The sequence below is a fragment of the Melozone crissalis genome, unplaced genomic scaffold (genome assembly GCF_028551555.1).
Source record: "Melozone crissalis strain CALT ecotype California unplaced genomic scaffold, PUWL_Pcris_2 ptg000056l_1, whole genome shotgun sequence".
Taxonomy (NCBI): domain Eukaryota; kingdom Metazoa; phylum Chordata; class Aves; order Passeriformes; family Passerellidae; genus Melozone; species Melozone crissalis.
The window spans coordinates 3,810,237-3,827,570 of NW_026535834.1; the positions used below are offsets into that span (position 1 = coordinate 3,810,237).

The 17,334-nt window shown below is 43.7% G+C and overlaps 1 protein-coding gene across 1 annotated transcript in view; it reads right to left on the reverse strand.

The window, feature by feature from the left end:
• Positions 1 to 609: 609 nt before the first annotated feature.
• Positions 610 to 17,334, reverse strand: part of SYNE2 (spectrin repeat containing nuclear envelope protein 2) — a 158,590-nt gene continuing 141,865 nt past the window's right edge. Inside the window, exons 102-117 of the mRNA XM_054286717.1 lie at positions 16,351 to 16,538; positions 16,049 to 16,199; positions 15,430 to 15,612; positions 13,438 to 13,575; positions 12,351 to 12,545; positions 11,247 to 11,529; positions 10,837 to 10,905; positions 9,880 to 10,016; positions 8,901 to 9,027; positions 7,080 to 7,291; positions 4,371 to 4,571; positions 3,900 to 4,028; positions 3,236 to 3,424; positions 2,584 to 2,673; positions 2,320 to 2,366; positions 610 to 1,701 (exon numbers count right to left, since the gene is read on the reverse strand). Of these exons, the coding sequence (XP_054142692.1) occupies positions 1,476 to 1,701; positions 2,320 to 2,366; positions 2,584 to 2,673; positions 3,236 to 3,424; positions 3,900 to 4,028; positions 4,371 to 4,571; positions 7,080 to 7,291; positions 8,901 to 9,027; positions 9,880 to 10,016; positions 10,837 to 10,905; positions 11,247 to 11,529; positions 12,351 to 12,545; positions 13,438 to 13,575; positions 15,430 to 15,612; positions 16,049 to 16,199; positions 16,351 to 16,538 (2,565 nt within the window). The 3' untranslated portion in view covers positions 610 to 1,475. The remainder of the gene's footprint in view (positions 1,702 to 2,319; positions 2,367 to 2,583; positions 2,674 to 3,235; positions 3,425 to 3,899; positions 4,029 to 4,370; positions 4,572 to 7,079; positions 7,292 to 8,900; positions 9,028 to 9,879; positions 10,017 to 10,836; positions 10,906 to 11,246; positions 11,530 to 12,350; positions 12,546 to 13,437; positions 13,576 to 15,429; positions 15,613 to 16,048; positions 16,200 to 16,350; positions 16,539 to 17,334) is intronic.

The window sequence follows — 17,334 nt, forward strand, 5'->3', positions numbered from 1 at the left end:
TTTGCAACCATGGCTGGGAAAAAGCTGCTGGTTTGGCCATTTTCTGACCATGAGGACAAAGCAGTTTGCTTTGTAAAGCCCTCTCCCAGGGGGGAATCAGCACCCACAGTGGTGACAAGTGTAGAAAGGGTGGGAGAACTCTCACAGGCTCATCAGAGACCTTATTTTCCATGGGTAAGCACTGCAGAAAGTGGCTAATTCCTGGGTCAGATCCACTGCCACACACAAAAAGCTGTTGACCAAAGCCCTTACTACTGCCCTGAGCCCTCCCTCACATGCATTTCCCCACTCCAGCACTCCCACTGTAGAAACTCAGTTCCAGAGTGGGAAATAGTTCAGCATTTCAAACCAGTAAGCATGAATTGGTTCAGCTTTGTGTTCTTCCTCCAGGAAAGCAGTTCCAAAGGGAAGGATGTGTGCCATGGAACAGGTCCCACTGCTGGATTTGTGATGTCTTGCTCTGACAAGCAAGGGAGTGGTTGTGCTTCTTCCAGCACCACTCCTTTAGCAGGCAAAGAAATGGACTCTTCCAGGAGTGTGAGGGGCAGCACTGCTGGAACATGAAGCTGGTCCCCCCACTAGACACACCCACAGTCCTGCAGACATTGGCAAAATTTTAATGACAGTACTCAAACTGTACAACAGAGGGGCAGTGGCAATGCTGACTGTACACAGTGTTTCTCCAGCCACTGCCCACATGCCAGTTTCATTTTAAAAACAAAGCTTATAAAAATGCACAATTCTCTCCCAAGGTACTGTACACTATTCAGCAGGTTAAAAAATGAAAAAAAAACTTTCATTAAAAAAGTCATTGCACTATTTGTATACATCAGGGATAGTCTACATAATCATGTTCATCTAGAAAATATGTGCATTATAAACCATTTCCATGCAATGCAGCAATTCCTTATTTCCAAGGTGGTATAAAAAGACAACACAGCAGTCCTAACTACTCGAACACTTTATGTCAAACAAAACAAATGTGCATCATGACATTGAATGTGTTAGATGAATAAAATACAACAACAAAGATTCAAAAATATGCAATTTTTTTGCTTCCACCAAGTGACTACAGTACCAAAAGATACAAGTGATGTGAAGTGTGTGTGTGCAGAAATCATATTCAATGAAGTCCCTCTTCACCTGCTTGTGTGTCATGCTCACCCAAGACAGACTGCTATGTTTAACATTACTGTGATGTCATTTCTGCACCTAAGAACTCAGTATCCAAACACCTTGCAAACTCAAGAGCACTGCCCCTACAAAATAGTGTATCTATTGCATCAAAGTAGAAAGTGTGTTGCTTACAGTTTTAAAAAAAATCTATAGAAAAAGTTTTGTTTCCCGTACAAAAAACGCTGAAATTCTGTCAAGATATACATTTTGAGATGTGAAACTCACTGCTTGATCGATGCTAGAGCAGCATGGGAGAAAAAAGCACCACCCAAGAGTGTTCAGTGAGAGTGCAGGCTGCCCTAGGTGGGCGGGGGCCCGTTGGTGTAGCGCAGCATGGGGTAGAAGGAGCGGGCAAAGTTGTTGGCCTGGGTGCAGCTGTAGTCTTCCTCAGAGGAGGGGATCATGCAAGCCAGCAGCAGAAGCAGCAGGAAGAACAGCTGCAGGGGTAAAGCTGCTCTCAACACTCGGTAGAAGAAGGAGGGAGAGCGAGGGGCTGCCTGCACAGGCTCTGAATGGCTTTCGCTCCTGGAAAGGAGAAACAAAGAACAACAGGCACGTCAGGGTTTGAGTTAGACAACTTGTTTTTTACCCTAATTTCAGGAAACAAACTTAACTTTTACTTCACAAACAAACTTTAACTTAACTTTTCCCAGGAGGCAAACACACCATTCCAAATAGGTGTTGAAGCACATTATTCACACTGATGAGGTTCTTCTCTGCCCTGGCTTACTGAGATCTACCCTTTGAACAGACCCCACTGGACTGGGGGTTAAGTTCTCCCTCTGTCCTTCATGATCTGTTTGTATCAAGGGGCTCTCAGGGGCAAGTTTCTTTTTCCAGGCATGCTGGTGGAATTAAAGGAGGATTTAAAACTAAAATATCCCCCACTTGGCAGAAAAAATATTTTCTCAAGCCAGGGTTGCACATCACTGCAGAGGTCCTGGAGCAGGAGTGCTGAAGGAAACCATTCCCTAAGGAGCAGCCCAGAGCTGGTAGGTAGAGGGGACTCTACAGGTAAGGCAGAAATCACCTCCACCCATGTGTGAACCTGCAAGGAACAGCTGCCCAGGTTTCTGCTGGCACACAGCTCATCTCTGCCATATTCACTGTTCATCAAGAGATCAGGCATATATAAAATATTACCTTGTGCTGCTGCCATTACTGCCATCAGCTGTTCTCCTGAGGGCCATCTGTTGAGAGAAATAAAAGCTTTTAGTATCCAGGTTTCAGAAACTACAAGGAATTTCCCTGAAAAAAACAGCTGTAGACTTTAAGGTCTGATTCTAAATACTGTAATAAGGTACATGGACCTAAAAGGTAAAATGATTATACTTGAGGAACTTCCACACTAAATATGTCAAAATACACTATATCCTGATAGCAAAATATTAGAAAAAAAGTACTTGCCTTCTTGACAGCAGGGCTGGATTTCTCTTCTTCTGCATTATAGACTCCTGAGTCCAAGTCATCTGGAACTAGCAGGAATGTTTTGGTATCCTGAAAGATAAGACCACCTTTCACTGCCTCTGTAGGTGCACAGCCCACTGTCCCTTCACATGAGAATAACCTGTTCCCCAGAAGAAAGAAATTTACATTGCCCAGCATGAAAGAATTGCAATGGAATGGGTGCATACAGGAATTAACTTGGAAATATCTGACAGGCCTCAGGATAAGCAACCCATTGCTAAGACCTTCAACTCCTACCTGTTCATTACACACTCCTAGCCTGAAACCTGGTTTGGATCACACAAATTCAGGTTGGAAGGGACTTCAGGAAGTTCATCGGGTCCAACCTCCTGCCAAAAGCCTTACTCAGAGCTGTATGCTCTCTGCTCTTCAAGCCCCTTGAGGACAGAGGCAGCACAACCTCTCTGTTATAATACTGTACTAGCCTTGGGGTGCTGAAGTTGTTCCTACAGCCAGAACTGCTCTTTTTTGAGCTTATCAAGGTGGAATTACTTAAGCTTTAAGTCAGTTTTTTTATAAATACTTTCACTCTTAATATGCTATTTCTTTCAGTAAGGAAGATCCACAAACAGATATTTAAATTCCAACTCACCAGATTCCCTTGTATTGTTTTTAAGTCATGAGAGACTTGTTCAATCAGCTGCTTCAGTTTTGTTCCAATTACATGGACCTTCTCCTCCTCTTCAATGTAATCACCATCTGATTTCAGCAGCAGGTAAGCAGTGAGCTCTTGGAGGGAGTTCACATTAAGCTGTTGCTCCAGCAGCTCTTTCTCCAGTTGCTGAGAATAAACAAAAACCAGCACAACAGACTGTTACCCTCCACTTTATGGATGTTCTCCCAAAAGGAGGAACTCTGGAAGGCTTTAAAGAACAACACAACCTGCCTGAGAACCAACAAGGCACAGGAATGGTTATTACAGCTACACAGGAAATGAAGTCCTCTTGAAGAGACTGGTTCTACCTGTTTGAAATAACATTTAAAAATAGTTCTGGCAGGAGGTAATTCATTTAAAGTAGACATTAAATTTTGGAAATTGGAAGTCTTGCTTCAGCATAAAGACTTCTCATAAGTAACTTGATTATGGTAATTATGGAGAAGTGCCTTGTAGATGCAATATCTTGGTCCATTTCAAAAGCCACCCACATGCCTGAGCACAGCAGGTCTGAGGAGAGGCTGCAGACACTGTGAGACACAAACATCCTGCTCTTCAGTGTGTGCTGAGAGTGAGGTGCTGCAGGTAAGACTACACTCACCATCAGCTCCTTCTGGCATTCCAGTATTGTATTGAGATCAGCATTGGGATCTGTGATTTGTGCCTCATTCCTCCGGCTTTCAGCACTTGCTAACCACAGGATCAGCTTTTGGCTCTGGTCATGGAAATCCTACAGAAACAAAAAGAGTGGCCCATAAGAGGAAAAACACCTTTGTAGTGTCTTCACTTACAAACAAATTCACAATTAGTGAGGGTACAGAAACTTTACTAAAGTATTCCACCTATGTAGTAAAGGGCATTATCCACTTCAAAGTATTTTTACCAAACCGTTTCAATCCATCAGAGGCAACTTTATCAGGAAACAAAGTGCCTTGGATTGTGAGTGACAAATTGCCTTTGATTGTGAGTGGATTGTGAGCTGATTCCACTGATGTGCAGGGATTACCCCTCTGCCCTCTCCTCCACAGAATCCCAAAGGGTTTTCCCTTACAGGCTGGCATGTGGGGTGTACCTGGCAGTGCAGCAAGGCTTGCTGCAAACCCTTCCTCCAGCTGTCCAGTGCACGATTTGCCTTCTCCCAGTGCAAGTTGACCTTCCGAAGCCGGTTCTGCAGCTCCTTGAACTCTGTGCTGTCTGCCTTCTGGAACTCTTTGCTGCTCAGGTTGGCAGAAAGCAACACTGCTTTGTAGCTGTCAAATGCTTTCAGCATGTCCTGGTAGAAAAAGAAGATTAAGAGTTTTTATGAGTGATGAAAACCATGTTTATTTACAATAAAACCATGCACTCAGAAGTATCACAGGTGTTGGGGAAGGATGTTTGAATCTGGTGGCTTTTCAATACTGCTAAGAAACATATTGAGGCAGGTTTATGTTTGGGTTTTTTTTCAAAGCCAAAACCTTCACTTTGAAGAAAATAAGTGTGACTGGGCTTGTGCTTCTCCCTAAGTCACAGGCATTATGGCTTAATCCACATCTGCCCTTCAATTCCTCTGAGCTGTCTCTTTCCCTGACATTTTAACAAATACTCACATTGATCATCACATAGTATCTTCTAACTGATAAAGGTTTTGCCACCCCAGAATCCTAGAATAATCCTGTTAGGGACATCTGGAGGGCTGTACTCCATTCTCCTGTTTCACATAGGACCAACTTCTAATTCCAAGGAGGATGCTTAGGGCCTCATCCATTTAAATTTTCAGCATTTCACAGGATAGAGATTCCCCACCCCCTCTGGGCCCCTGGTCCCACACCAGACTGTGTTTGGAGGTTTGTTTTTTCACAAACAGGATGGGACTGTTGGGGTACATTCCTTGAGATTTTATTTGCAGCATCTGCCTCATTACATGGTTGAGACAATAGAAAGATGGCAAAGCTCACATACAGCCAGCAGCAGCCAAAGATCTCTTGGCTACAGAACATTTAAAAAACTTTTAATTAATAGTATATTGTTAAAGCTTACAGACAGTTTTCTAGGCAATTACTAAAAGTACACATGCACCTCTTCACACAATGCTTGCTTCTCTTATAAAAAGTCATTATAACTTTTTCTACTTTCAGACTTTGCAGCTGCATCTAGCTCTGACTTTGATCTGTTTCTAAGGCCTGCTTTTCCCAGCTTTCTGAAAATCTTCTTACCTTTACTATTTCCCACACCAGCCCACCCCATTGTGAGAAATTATTTTTCTCTCTGGTCTCAGTTTCTGCCAGCCCATTTCTCTGACTTGTCAAGGTCCCCTGAAAGGCAGTCCTGCCTGCTTTCCTCCTCTCCCTTAGAATTGCAGGGGGGATAATATGGAATTTGCAGTCATGGTCATATCATCTAACCACCTTTATGTTAAGGCTGACCTTGTATTTCTGAAGGTTTTTTGAAAAAAAGAATGCCAAACAATACCTTCCTTGTACCCTCCAGTTTACAGCTTGAATCAAGGGTACTCATCTTTCCCAAGCTGCTCTTGCAGAAGGGAAGTTAGAGCTGCAGGATGAAGCCCACAAGCCACAAAGCTCAGACTGCTTTTCTCAGCAGCCTATCTATCCAAGAGTGTCAATCTCAAGATCTGAGTTCCACTTGTAGAAAACTGCTGGTCTAAATTACTTTTTTTTCACCCATCAAAGGATCCTGTCCTCCTCTCCTCCAGGCAATAAAGTTTCTTTCAATATCAGACAAAGCAAACAGACTTCTGAACACCAGTAAGCCACTCTGCAGGCAGACTGGCTTTATCCTTATCCCTGGCACTTGGGATGTCCTGACACCTCATGAAATTCACTTCTTAGAGCACACTAGCTCTTTTAACACCCCTCTAAAGCCAAACTGTCTGAAAATGGGATTTACAGCCAGCTGGACTCCTCTTAAGCAGATGCAGAAGAGAGAAGTGAAGCTCTGCTCCTTGAGGAGGTCAGACACCCAACTCCAGGCTGAGGGAAACACCTCCCTCCACTCTGGAGGCACCACCAAACCTTCCCTGGGGCTTGGATAATCCAGACTGGCTGAAGGAATCAGAGCTGACCTTACTGGAGTGCAGAGTCATTGTCCCTGGCCGAATAACTACTCCAGGACATGCAGGCTTAAACATACTCTCAGCATGCCTAAGAAACCCCTCCTCTGTCCTGCAGTGTCCTGTTTGTGAGCATCACCCCAAGGTGACACCAGACTGACCAGCAGCCTCAGGGTGACTCCACATGGGGCAGCTGGTGAGGGGTGAGCACACAGGGATTTTGCACTTCCACAGAATTTAGGAACATCTGCTCTCTCAGAATTGAAGCTGAGGCATTTCATTCACTTGCATGTGCCCTGGTAACCTGCTGGCTCATGTTGCAGAAACCACAGCTTTAGAGCAGATCTTTGTCTGTCCTGCTGGAATTACACCCCACCCTTACTTCAAGTTAAAAAAAAAGCAGCCTAGCCTTTGCAGCCTGTAGACCTGGCTAATTTTCAATCTGTTTCTGGTTTGGGGAATGGCACAAGGAAAAGATGTCAATATCACTGTGCAAGAAAACAGAAAGGGAGAAGTGAAGAGGTTTTTACTTCTGCCAGCCAATCTCTGTATATGAAGACAGAAGCACCTTGCCTAAGACCCTCCTTAGCCCTCTTAGCTGAGAGCAGTTCAGTTCCCCGTGGCACAGGAATTGCTGCTGGCATCCATGCTGCCAACTGATCCCAGGAGAGCCCTGATTAAAAAACATCAGCATCTTGAAATCCCTCTTCTCAGCAAGCCATAACTTACTTTCAATTTCTTGACCTTTTGTTCCAATGCCTGCATGCTGGTTGGAAGCTTCACCTTTTGCAGCTCTTCCAGCTCTTGCTCAGTTTTATCAAGCCAAGCAGAGATGTCACTGAGGTCTGAGTCCAGCTGCTGCCACTGCTGCAATTTCTGTTTCATCCTGAGTTTATTTCTGAGGTCTTGAGCTTGGATGAGCTCCCACCTATCAATAATGCCTGCAAGTCACAGGGAAAAAAACCTCAAACACTTAAATTTTCAGTAAAGGAAGGAGTGTGCAAAACAGATGCAAGAAGTTTTGCAAGAAAATTATTTCCCATGCTACTTGAGATCAATTAACTGCTGTTATGTATTACTGTCATTCAACCACATCTTTTCTTGAGATTTTGCAGTGTCTAAATTTCATATTGCTGGTCAAGTTACCCACATAGCTATGCTACAAAGAATTTTAATGACATTAATTGGAGTTGTTTTAATTCACTTGAAAGAACAGACCAAAACTAAGGGGACAGAGTTCAATGAGCCCAGCTGCAATTTGGTGAACACCAAAATTCAGCATGGGACAAATATGATCCAGCAGTTAGGACTTGGGTTTGTGTTTTATGTCTATGTGGAGCTGCTGGAGAGAGCCCAGAGGGAGCCACAAAGGTGATGAAAGGGCTGGAACACCTCTCCTGTAAAGCCAGGCTGAGAGAGTTGGGGCTGTTCAGCCTGGAGAAGAGAAGGCTCCAGGGAGACCTTGGAGCCCCTTCCAGTGCCTACAGGGGCTCCAAGAGAGATGGAGAGGGACTTTAGACAAGGGCATGGAGTGATAGGACAATGGATAATGGCTTTAAACTGAAGGAGGGCAGGTTTAGATTGGAGATTAGGAAGAAATTCCTTACTGTGGCCATGCTGAGGCCCTGGCACAGGTTGCCCAGAGCAGTTGTGCCTGCCCCATCCCTGGAACTGTTCAAGGCCAGGTTGGATGGGGCTCTGGGCAAGCTGGTCAGCTGCAAGGTGTCCCTGCTCATGGGAGGGGGGCTGGATCTAGATAACCTTAAGGTCTCTTGCAACACAAACCATTCTAATGACTCTTGATGATTGTTTCATCAATTCAGTGCTAAGGGACGTGGAGATGGCACCTGTGTGATCAGTGACACTTTCTGAAAGCACATCTAAACCACTCAGGTTATTCCCATTCATCCCACATATGGGACACAACCCTGGCCTACTTGTGAGACCAGAGAAACAAAGTGATCTGGTGCATGTAGCTGCAGCCTTCTTTTCATCCCATGATTTGCTTCTGTAACTGCAGTACAATGTGCTGTTACAATCCCAAGCACCTGAAAGCAGATATGAGGTTCTAAAAGGTCAAGAGAACCAGCCTGCTGGTCTGTGTGCATGAAAGGACCACTGTAAAGGTACTGGAGAACAGAATGCAGTACCAGCTTTGAACAAATATTTCTGCAAATGGGAGCTGCAGCATCTTGTTACATGGAGTACCAGTAACTCCACATAGCAATCTTCTTTCAGACAGAACCTTTGGTTTGAAATCTGATTAGAAGCCCCTGAAGTGTTCAGTATCAGACAAAAGAGAAATTGTTCCCATTTACTACAAGCAGCAAAGAGACAGAAGTATATTATGAAAGAAAAATCTCAATTCTGGCAGAAAATGTGAAAGCTTTGAACAGCACACAGAAGGGAGCTCACTGACATGGAAATTTGGCAAAATACATTAATTTTTTTTTGCTCCCAAATATGCTGCCCTTGTGCCATGCCTGCTTTGTCTTCCCAGAGTCACAGGACAAACACCAGAGCCCCAAAGCCACTCCTAATGCTCTGTACCTGGCTGCTTCTCTGTTGCTGCTAGATTCACAAGTTCTTGCTCATCTTGGGGCTCCTCATCGCTCATGTTGGCAGATGGAATTTTCTCCTTGCTGCTGCTGCTGCTGGCAGAGCTGAGCTGCTTCACCTGGAATGACATTTTGGTGGGTGAGTGAGCCCTGCAGGTTAACAGGAGGTCAAAGGTCCAGCCTAATCTGTGCTAGTCTGGGGTGGCTGGGCTGCTGCTGAGCTCTTGCACATCACATTTAGCACTGGGCTTCTGCAGCTTTGCTGCCAGTTTACACTGCCTCTCTGTGCCCTTCCAGCAAACAAACACACACCATGGTGATGCCAATGGCTGCAAGAGTGGACATGGCAAATTAATTGCTTTTGCACTACCTGTTCCAGACAATGTACAATTGCGGGTGTTCTTTGTTGGATTGTGGGTCTTGGTAATATTGACTCTAAGGCTTTGACACTGGATTAATGATGGCAAAAGCAGCCAGATATCAGTGTCACCCTGCCTGGAAGAGTGCTGATAGTGGGTCCAGATCCACTGAGCCTGGCAGCTGCTGGTGAAGCCATGGCTGGCAAACAGCCACCAAGGTTGAGGCACCAATGGACAATAAGCCATTTTGGCACATTTTTCAGTGCCTAGAAGCAGATTAAATGGTGTGTTGCATATTAAGACTCTTCAAATTTGCTTAGGAAAGGTAAATATGTCAGTAAGTATTAAGAGATTCATACCCTGTCCTTTGTGGGAGTTAAATTCTCCTAGACTTGTCTTATGACAATAGAGGAAGGAAGTTCCTCCAGACCCTGACTGACCAGGAGTCCAACCTGAACCACCAGAAATAATGCCTAAGTTTGTGTGAAGTGAAAATTCCCCACCCCAACTATTCTTTTCCTTGATGCTGGAGAAGGGAAGAGGGTGGAGTTACCCAGAACAAGAAACAGACCCTGTAGTACAGGTTCAGTGCCCACAGAGCCTCCAACTCACATAGTCTGGTTTATAGGGAGTACTTGTCTCTGGTCCAGACAACACATTTCCAACCATCTCTGCCTGGTTGTATCTGTGTTTTCTGCAGACTGGGCTACCTGGAGAATGCCAAGGACGAGCTTCTGAAACAGACTTTCCTGAAACAAATAAAACCAAACCCACACACCATGAGTGCAAGACCCCACCTCCACAAGGAAGCTGTTGCTTTGTATTAAGTTAGAAAGCGCTTTGAATAAAATGGCATCAAGTTATGGCATAAAAATGACAGTTTTGCAGCTTTCCTTGCAAAGCATGCACATTTGCAAAACATCAACAGTGTTTCAAGGTAATGAGATGAGAGCCATGCAGTTATGGGACATTCTGTTTTCTTCTGGAAAATGCTTGAATACAGGTTAGAGTATTCAAAAAAAAAAAACCAAAAAACAAACGAAAAGACAAGGCTGCACCATGGTTTTGTAAAGCTTGCATCCCAACAATAACTATCACACATCTGCAACATGTCAGAGGGAACAAGTTAGACATGTCCTGGTTTGGAGAATGTTTGTTCTGGATTTAACAGACAGGACACACATAGTTCTGTCATGCACAAACCACAAAAAAAAAATACTTGCAGAGTTGGAGCTACTGCCTTCAGTAGTTATGCAACCAAAATTAGAAATAACCAAAACCTGAAACTACCCAGAGCAAACCACCGAGAAAGAACCAAAAGACTTTGGATCAGTACAATGAAATGCACGTTAACCACCTTGGCATTTACCAGGCAAAATCTAAATGGTGTGTTCTTGACTGCTTTTAACGTCCATGTGGATACTGCAGCATAAGAACACCATGGCAGGATGAGACATGGTGCCCACACAAGGCAGGAAGTCAGACATTACGTATGAGAGAGGTTGAGGAATATAGCGTGCAGCACAGGGAGATTGCCATGTTCAGACACATGCATTAGCAGGTGCCTACCAGAAGATGCTTTCAAAGTTTTTGTGGTCATTTTAAGATATGCCTCAGGGTTTTCAGTGATTTCTACATCTGAAAAAAGAATAATGTCATTTTCCTCACTATTCAGGATCTTCCAACTATTAAAAACAACTGAAACAATGAAGGACAGCAAAGACAAAGAACAAAGTGGTTGGTACCATTTTCAAACATTCTTAAACACTAAGGCTTCTAAAACCTTCTTATGTTTCTAAAAACAAAAGCTTGCTTTAGACAGTACCATTTCCTTCATATAAGAGATGAGCCTGCTCACATCTATAAATGTGAAAACCAACCAACAAGGTGGGAGCAAGACTTCAATCCCCCTCCCTTCCCACACAGGGACATCCTCCAGCTGTCCATGTCAAACCAAAGTGCTGGACATTGGTTCTCACCTGACAGAGCACTGTAATATGTTGCTTCTTCATCATCTTCATGAGAGGAAGAACCTCCCACATCACCTGTGTGATCCCACTCAAGCGGGATGGAGTCGACGCTGACAGGGGTCTCACAGCCTGATCTCTCATGGCCCTGAGTCGGGGGCACGAGGTGGCAGAGGGACTGTGTGGATGAGGGCCCCTCAGTGATGGCTTTCTTATGCCAGGGATCATTCTGGATTTCTCTGGAGTCTTCTTGATCTGTCTCATTTTCAGAGTTGTCTTTTTCATCGTCCAATCCCTACAAGTAAGTATTGCGTATTAATAAGATTTACAAGAGATCTTAAGGAGATGATGACTGAACCACACAGTACTACTGAAGACAGTTTTGTGGTCAGCTGCAGCAACCATGTGCCTAAAATTAAAGGGAAACATAATTTCTGCCTTCTTCCTCTTTTGCCAAATCCAATCCTCATATCAGCAGCTACCTCTCCTCTTTCAAGGCACTCAACCACCACCACAGCATCTGTCCAGTCTGCAGGAGTGCCCAGTTCCAAATAGAGTTAAAAAGGTCAGTCAGGAAATGATGCCTAGGCAGGAGTGAATAGCTACTTGTTCATGTTCCTTCCTTTACCCAGCTTTCTAACAGATGTTCTTTCTTTTTGAGGCCAAGCAAACTGAGAATCATCTGAAAGTTCTCAGGGAAAAGCAAAGTGCATGCTGTTCCCCATTCAGGGCTCTCACAACAAACTGGACAGATGGAGTGGACAAACAAATACATAAAGAGATATTCTAAGCACATTATTGATGGTAAGGAAAACAAAGTGATATTAAAAACACCAAAAATGTTTTGAAGCCTTCAAGCCACAACTATATAGTTCTGAACCTTAGGAACAACCTCCATGCTACTATCCAGATTCTGCAGATGGAGAGGCATGAAAGGATTGGCAACAAAGATTTAGCAAGGCTGGCACATCTACTGCAGAGCTCCTGAGCCACTGGAGATTAAACCACTCAGTCAAGCTGCTAGGAGTAAGCAATTGCAATTCAAAAACCAAAATAAGCATGGCAATTCAAGCACCAAAATCTTGTCAAAGCATTGAAACAACTGTTGCTTCTTACAGGATCCCTTGAAGTCAGTCTTTGATGGAAGCGGGCAACTCGGCCAAACACCTCCTGACAGTATCGATGAAGCTCCTCCAACTCATCCTCAATCAGGATGGCATCCAAAGGCTCACTCTTCTGAATCAACTGCTCCCCAAAAACAATTAGCTGATCAATCTTATTGGTGTTTAACGTTATCTCCTGTTGGAAACCCTATTTGGAACACAGAAGAAAAATAATTACTTCTCCATTGCCTCTTTCTAGCCCAAGGTTTCTCCCTGTTTTCTAGCTCACTGCAGTGAAAGACAAGCAACAATTGACATTGCTGTCTAATTTAATTTGGCAAATATCTTTTTATTCAAGAGGTCCAAAGGTTAATTTTATGAGCAGAATTACAGCTCTAAATGAAGTGGCATTTTGCACCCATGTGTACATCACTGTGGCTGCAGTGTCCTGAGCCTGCAGGGGATCATGATACAAGAGTTCAGCTAATCAGAGATTATTCTTCTGTTGGTACACACAATCTTTTTCTCAGTAGCCAAGAAGTTTGTTTGGTTTCTTGGGTCTCCAGCCTACACAACAGTAAATCTACATCCCAAATCAGTAGCAGTGCAGGGAGACAGGAGAAATGATAATGTAGGAAAGAACTAGTATATTCCTTAGAATCACTGCACATTCCTGGTGTCTAATTTCTGCTGAAATTCCCAGCTACATACATGATCTCTGAGGAGAGATTGTACAATAATGCCAATTCAAAAAAGATTTGCACCAGAAAATAATGCCTGAATTTAGGAATGCAGCTCTTACTGTTAAGGAGCATCTGCTGCTTTCCAGGCCAGATACCACTGTCACTGACAGATACTGTCAGGAGAAAATGGCAGGACAGAACTGAGCCTGAACACTGAATCTGAATTAAATAATGCAGAGATTAATCTTGATTCAGACAATATGTCTTTAAAATTTACTGCTGTCTTCAAACAAATATAATCCTACAGAGATGTGGTGGCTACTGTGAAGTTACAGAAAATGGATGATTCTGTCAGGCAAGGGCAGCCCAACAGGATCACTGGGCTACAGTAAACAACTGCTTCAGAAGGATACTTACATTTAACTGGCGCATTTTGTCATCAAAGTTACTTTTTGAGAAGTGCTCCACGTTTGTCAGCTGCAGGTCCATTTCTGTGAGCCAGACAAGGATGCTTTCCCTCGTCCCCTCAAACTCATCTCTCCGGTTGGTGAAGTGCTGGATGGAGAAGAGGAGCCAGTGTTACATGACCTCAGCTACTAAAAGAGACAGGTCACAGGGGCCCTCTGCAATCAGTGTTTTATTTCAAAAGTCCTGTTCACCTCAAAGGCCATCAGGACACAAACAGCAGCATGCCATGTAGAAAACCTGTCCTCTTCCTGTAGGGATGCTAGAACAGTGCCCTGTACTAGCACACTATTTGTACAAAAGAGGGAGTAAAATTTTAGCGGTTCAAGATGCTTCTATAAAATTATATTATTGATTCCAGACATTCCTTCTCCCACATCATTATACCAGCAACAGTTACTTGGACTGAGGCTTAACATCTAATTTGTTCTAAACTTAAAACAGAGATAAACAAAGGAAGCAACCCTCATCTCTAATTAAAGTAATTAAAACTATGAGATTAATATCTATGAGTTTTTACTGATTTTACCATGGAGAGGCCGGCTCATGTATGACCACAGCAGTGTAATTAATGCACTGTTTGGCATGGCATGTCCCACAGGAAGCTGCTAACAGACATGCAGCTTGCCTGTTCTCATGGGTGGATTTACTTTTCAGAAAAGGGATCATGTAATTCCCAAATATAACAATTCATAGCTGCACAGATCAAACCCCATCACTGCTTTCACTGTCTCATCCACTAACTTTGGGGAGCTAAGAGTTCTCCCTGTCTCCCAGTTGCTTACAGCACGGCTATATTTAAAAATCTGGCAGTGACAAGTCTCCCCCAGGGCACAGCACAGAGTATCTGCCCAGAGATCAGTTTAATTGATGAGCAAGATGCTTCTTTGTAATACACTCCAACAACATTCCTCATCAGGCAGGCAGCACAGCAGGAGCTGCTTTCTATCACATCTCCATCTTTAATGCCTTGTTGGTGAATCACAACTTGGCATGAAGTAGAGCTGAGTTGGAAACTTCATATCTGCACTTGGGGCCCTTCTGTCTGTCTGTCTCTTATCTATGGAAAGGTGCAAGTGCATGAACACATCCACCCATTACAAGTGGGTAAGAGGAAAGTGTGATAGGAGCAGTGAGTATTGCAATTGACCTCTCAAAATTTGCACTCCTTCTTCATTTAAGCTTCTCTTCAGCTACCAAAAAGCAATCTACCAAGGTGAGGTTTATGCCATGTACTCAGTGACCCTTCCACAGCTCCCCTGCTATGCCAGTAGCTCAGGACAGAGAGAGCTGCTCTGATGTAGGCTTTGCTCATGGGTAATTCCTGCAGAACCCTGGATGCTGAGAATTTTAAACTTTTTATGCTGAAAGGCACAGACCCACAAGAGAATACTACATTTGACCTGAGGCTGTGGAGAAGGCTTCCAAAATTGATTAATAGCACTGGGATGATAGGTGTGTAGTTTGATTAGAAGTGTGTAATATCACTAAGTAGAAAACTTAAGAGTTTGAAGTTTTAGAATGCAGTAATAGATATATATATATATATATTTATATAGTAAGATAGAAGTTTTAGAGTGGAGGCTAGTCCTTCTTTTTCATGAGTTTGGGTAGTATTTGTAATAGGACAGAAAAGTCTGCATTGCGGACTTCGAGTGATCAGTTATTGAGTTAAAAGTAAAAATAATTTAGGTGTCATTTCTTAATTAGATAGTTTAGCCTTGAAAGACCTTATAAGGAAAGATAGTTAGCCATTTTGTAGCTTGTTAGTAGAATGCTGTAAAACTCATCACTTGTAATGCAAATAAGAAATAATAAACATCTAAGTCTGAACATGAAATGTCTCTAGCGCTTCAATCCCGACCGTGACAGAAGCAGAAAAAAGAAGCCGAAAACCAGCATCCCCTGAGTGCTCCTGACTCCCTCACCCCACTGTGGCACTACCTTGAGCCTCCTGAGAATGGAGGCCACTCGTTTCTGGAGGTTGTCCCAGCGCTGGTTGCCCTCGTGCACCATCTGTTTGAGCTTGCTGGCCGAGTCGGTGCGGTTCTCGCGTGCCAGGCGCCGGTACTGCTTATTGATCAGCTCCAGCTGCGTCAGCCGCTCGTGGATCTGCCGCTGGAACGCCTGCAAGGCAAAGCCAGCAGCTCACTGCCTGGTGACAGCCAGGATGTGGGTATTATCCATCAAGAGAGATGGTGCCCTCCCCCTTAAAAACAGACCTTCCAACTGCAAAACTAAATCCAGATTTCAGACCCATATTTTAAACCATCTGCTCAAACTAGAAGAAAGAAAAGAATAAATATCGCACTACAAAAGTCTCTTGCCTATAAAAAGCAAGGCTTTAAACTTTTAAGTGTCTATTCAAAGTATTGTGTTCTCCACATTAAAACAAATTCTGGAAACAAACAGACATTTAGCAGCTGCACACTCACCAAATTATTTATGTTCCCTATACTACCAATGCCAAACCAGTGTTTTCCAGAGACTAATGCATTTTGTACAGACAGTAAGTATTCAGCAGCCTGATGATGAGCATAAAAAAGGCAGTTTAAAAATTCACCTCAAATTTCTTCAGCTCCTCTTTTGCATGTGTGTACAAGACCTCTGAAGAGTTAGGCCTAGCTGCTATATTTTCAGATGCTTTCAGCCAATCTTCAAAGCGAGAATAGTCATCCAAAAACCTCTGCCACAGACGCCAGGTTTCCTCGATTCTGAGAGAGCAACAACAGAAAGGTTTTATCACAAGCTAACCATCAACTCTGGACTCTTCTTTCCTCCTCAAAACTCAGCTTGTGGCAAAAGCTACAGCGTTTCCTCAAAATGCTGCCACAGGTTTCTGTAGGGTAGGAATAGGAGACGTACTTCATTCTCCTTTCCATGGACATGGCACAGATGTTTCTCCACCGTCTGTCCAAGCTCCTGGTGGTTTGCTGGATGGAGTCACACTCTGTCTCATTAGCACACGCATCTGAGTCGTGCAGCAGGACTTCACAGATGTTAAACACGGACTCCACGCCCGCCGTGTGCTGCTCTATGTCTCTCTGCAGGTCCTGCCATGCAAAACAACAGTGTCAGTGGAAGGAAACACACAGTGTGTCACTGGAAGGGAACATACAGTGTCAGTGGAAGGAAACAGAGTGTCAGTGGCAGGAAACATACAGTGCCAGTGGAAGGAAACATACAGGGTCACTGGAAGGGAACATACAGTGTCAGTGGCAGGAAACATATAGGGGCTGTGGAAGGAAACATACAGGGTCACTGGAAGGGAACATACAGGGTCAGTGGGAGGAAACATACAGTGTCAGCGGGAAGAAACATGCATGGCTACATCCCACCCATTCCCTTTCAAAATACTGCAGAGGATGGGGAAAGAGCAAATCCCATGTCAGGAAAAGCTGATTTAGCTTTAAAAAAGACTTGCAGGATGAGTTGTGCAGATGACACAGGTCAGGAGAGAGTCAACATGTAAAAAAAGGGTTGTCCACCTTTGGTGTCTCAGTCTTAACTCAATCTTCTCATTAACAGTCTGGACAATTTTAATGTGAATTCAAAATCCAAACCTTACCTATACCATAAATAAATTCTTACTAATTTTGACAGCACAAGATGACTGTCTCATATCAGGTTACTACACTGAAAGTTCTCTCATCAGAGAACTCCTAGAGCAGTACTTGCATTTTTTATTGACTGATCACAGGCTGCAGCATGAAACACAAACACAGTACACAAGGACCTGGTGCTACACTGCTTTTCTTAATCCCTCTTGTAGGGCTCCTCTTCTGACAGACTGTTTTATTAAGGGTCTGGAAAGGACCCTTTGTCTGATCTACACTACAGGTTTCTCTT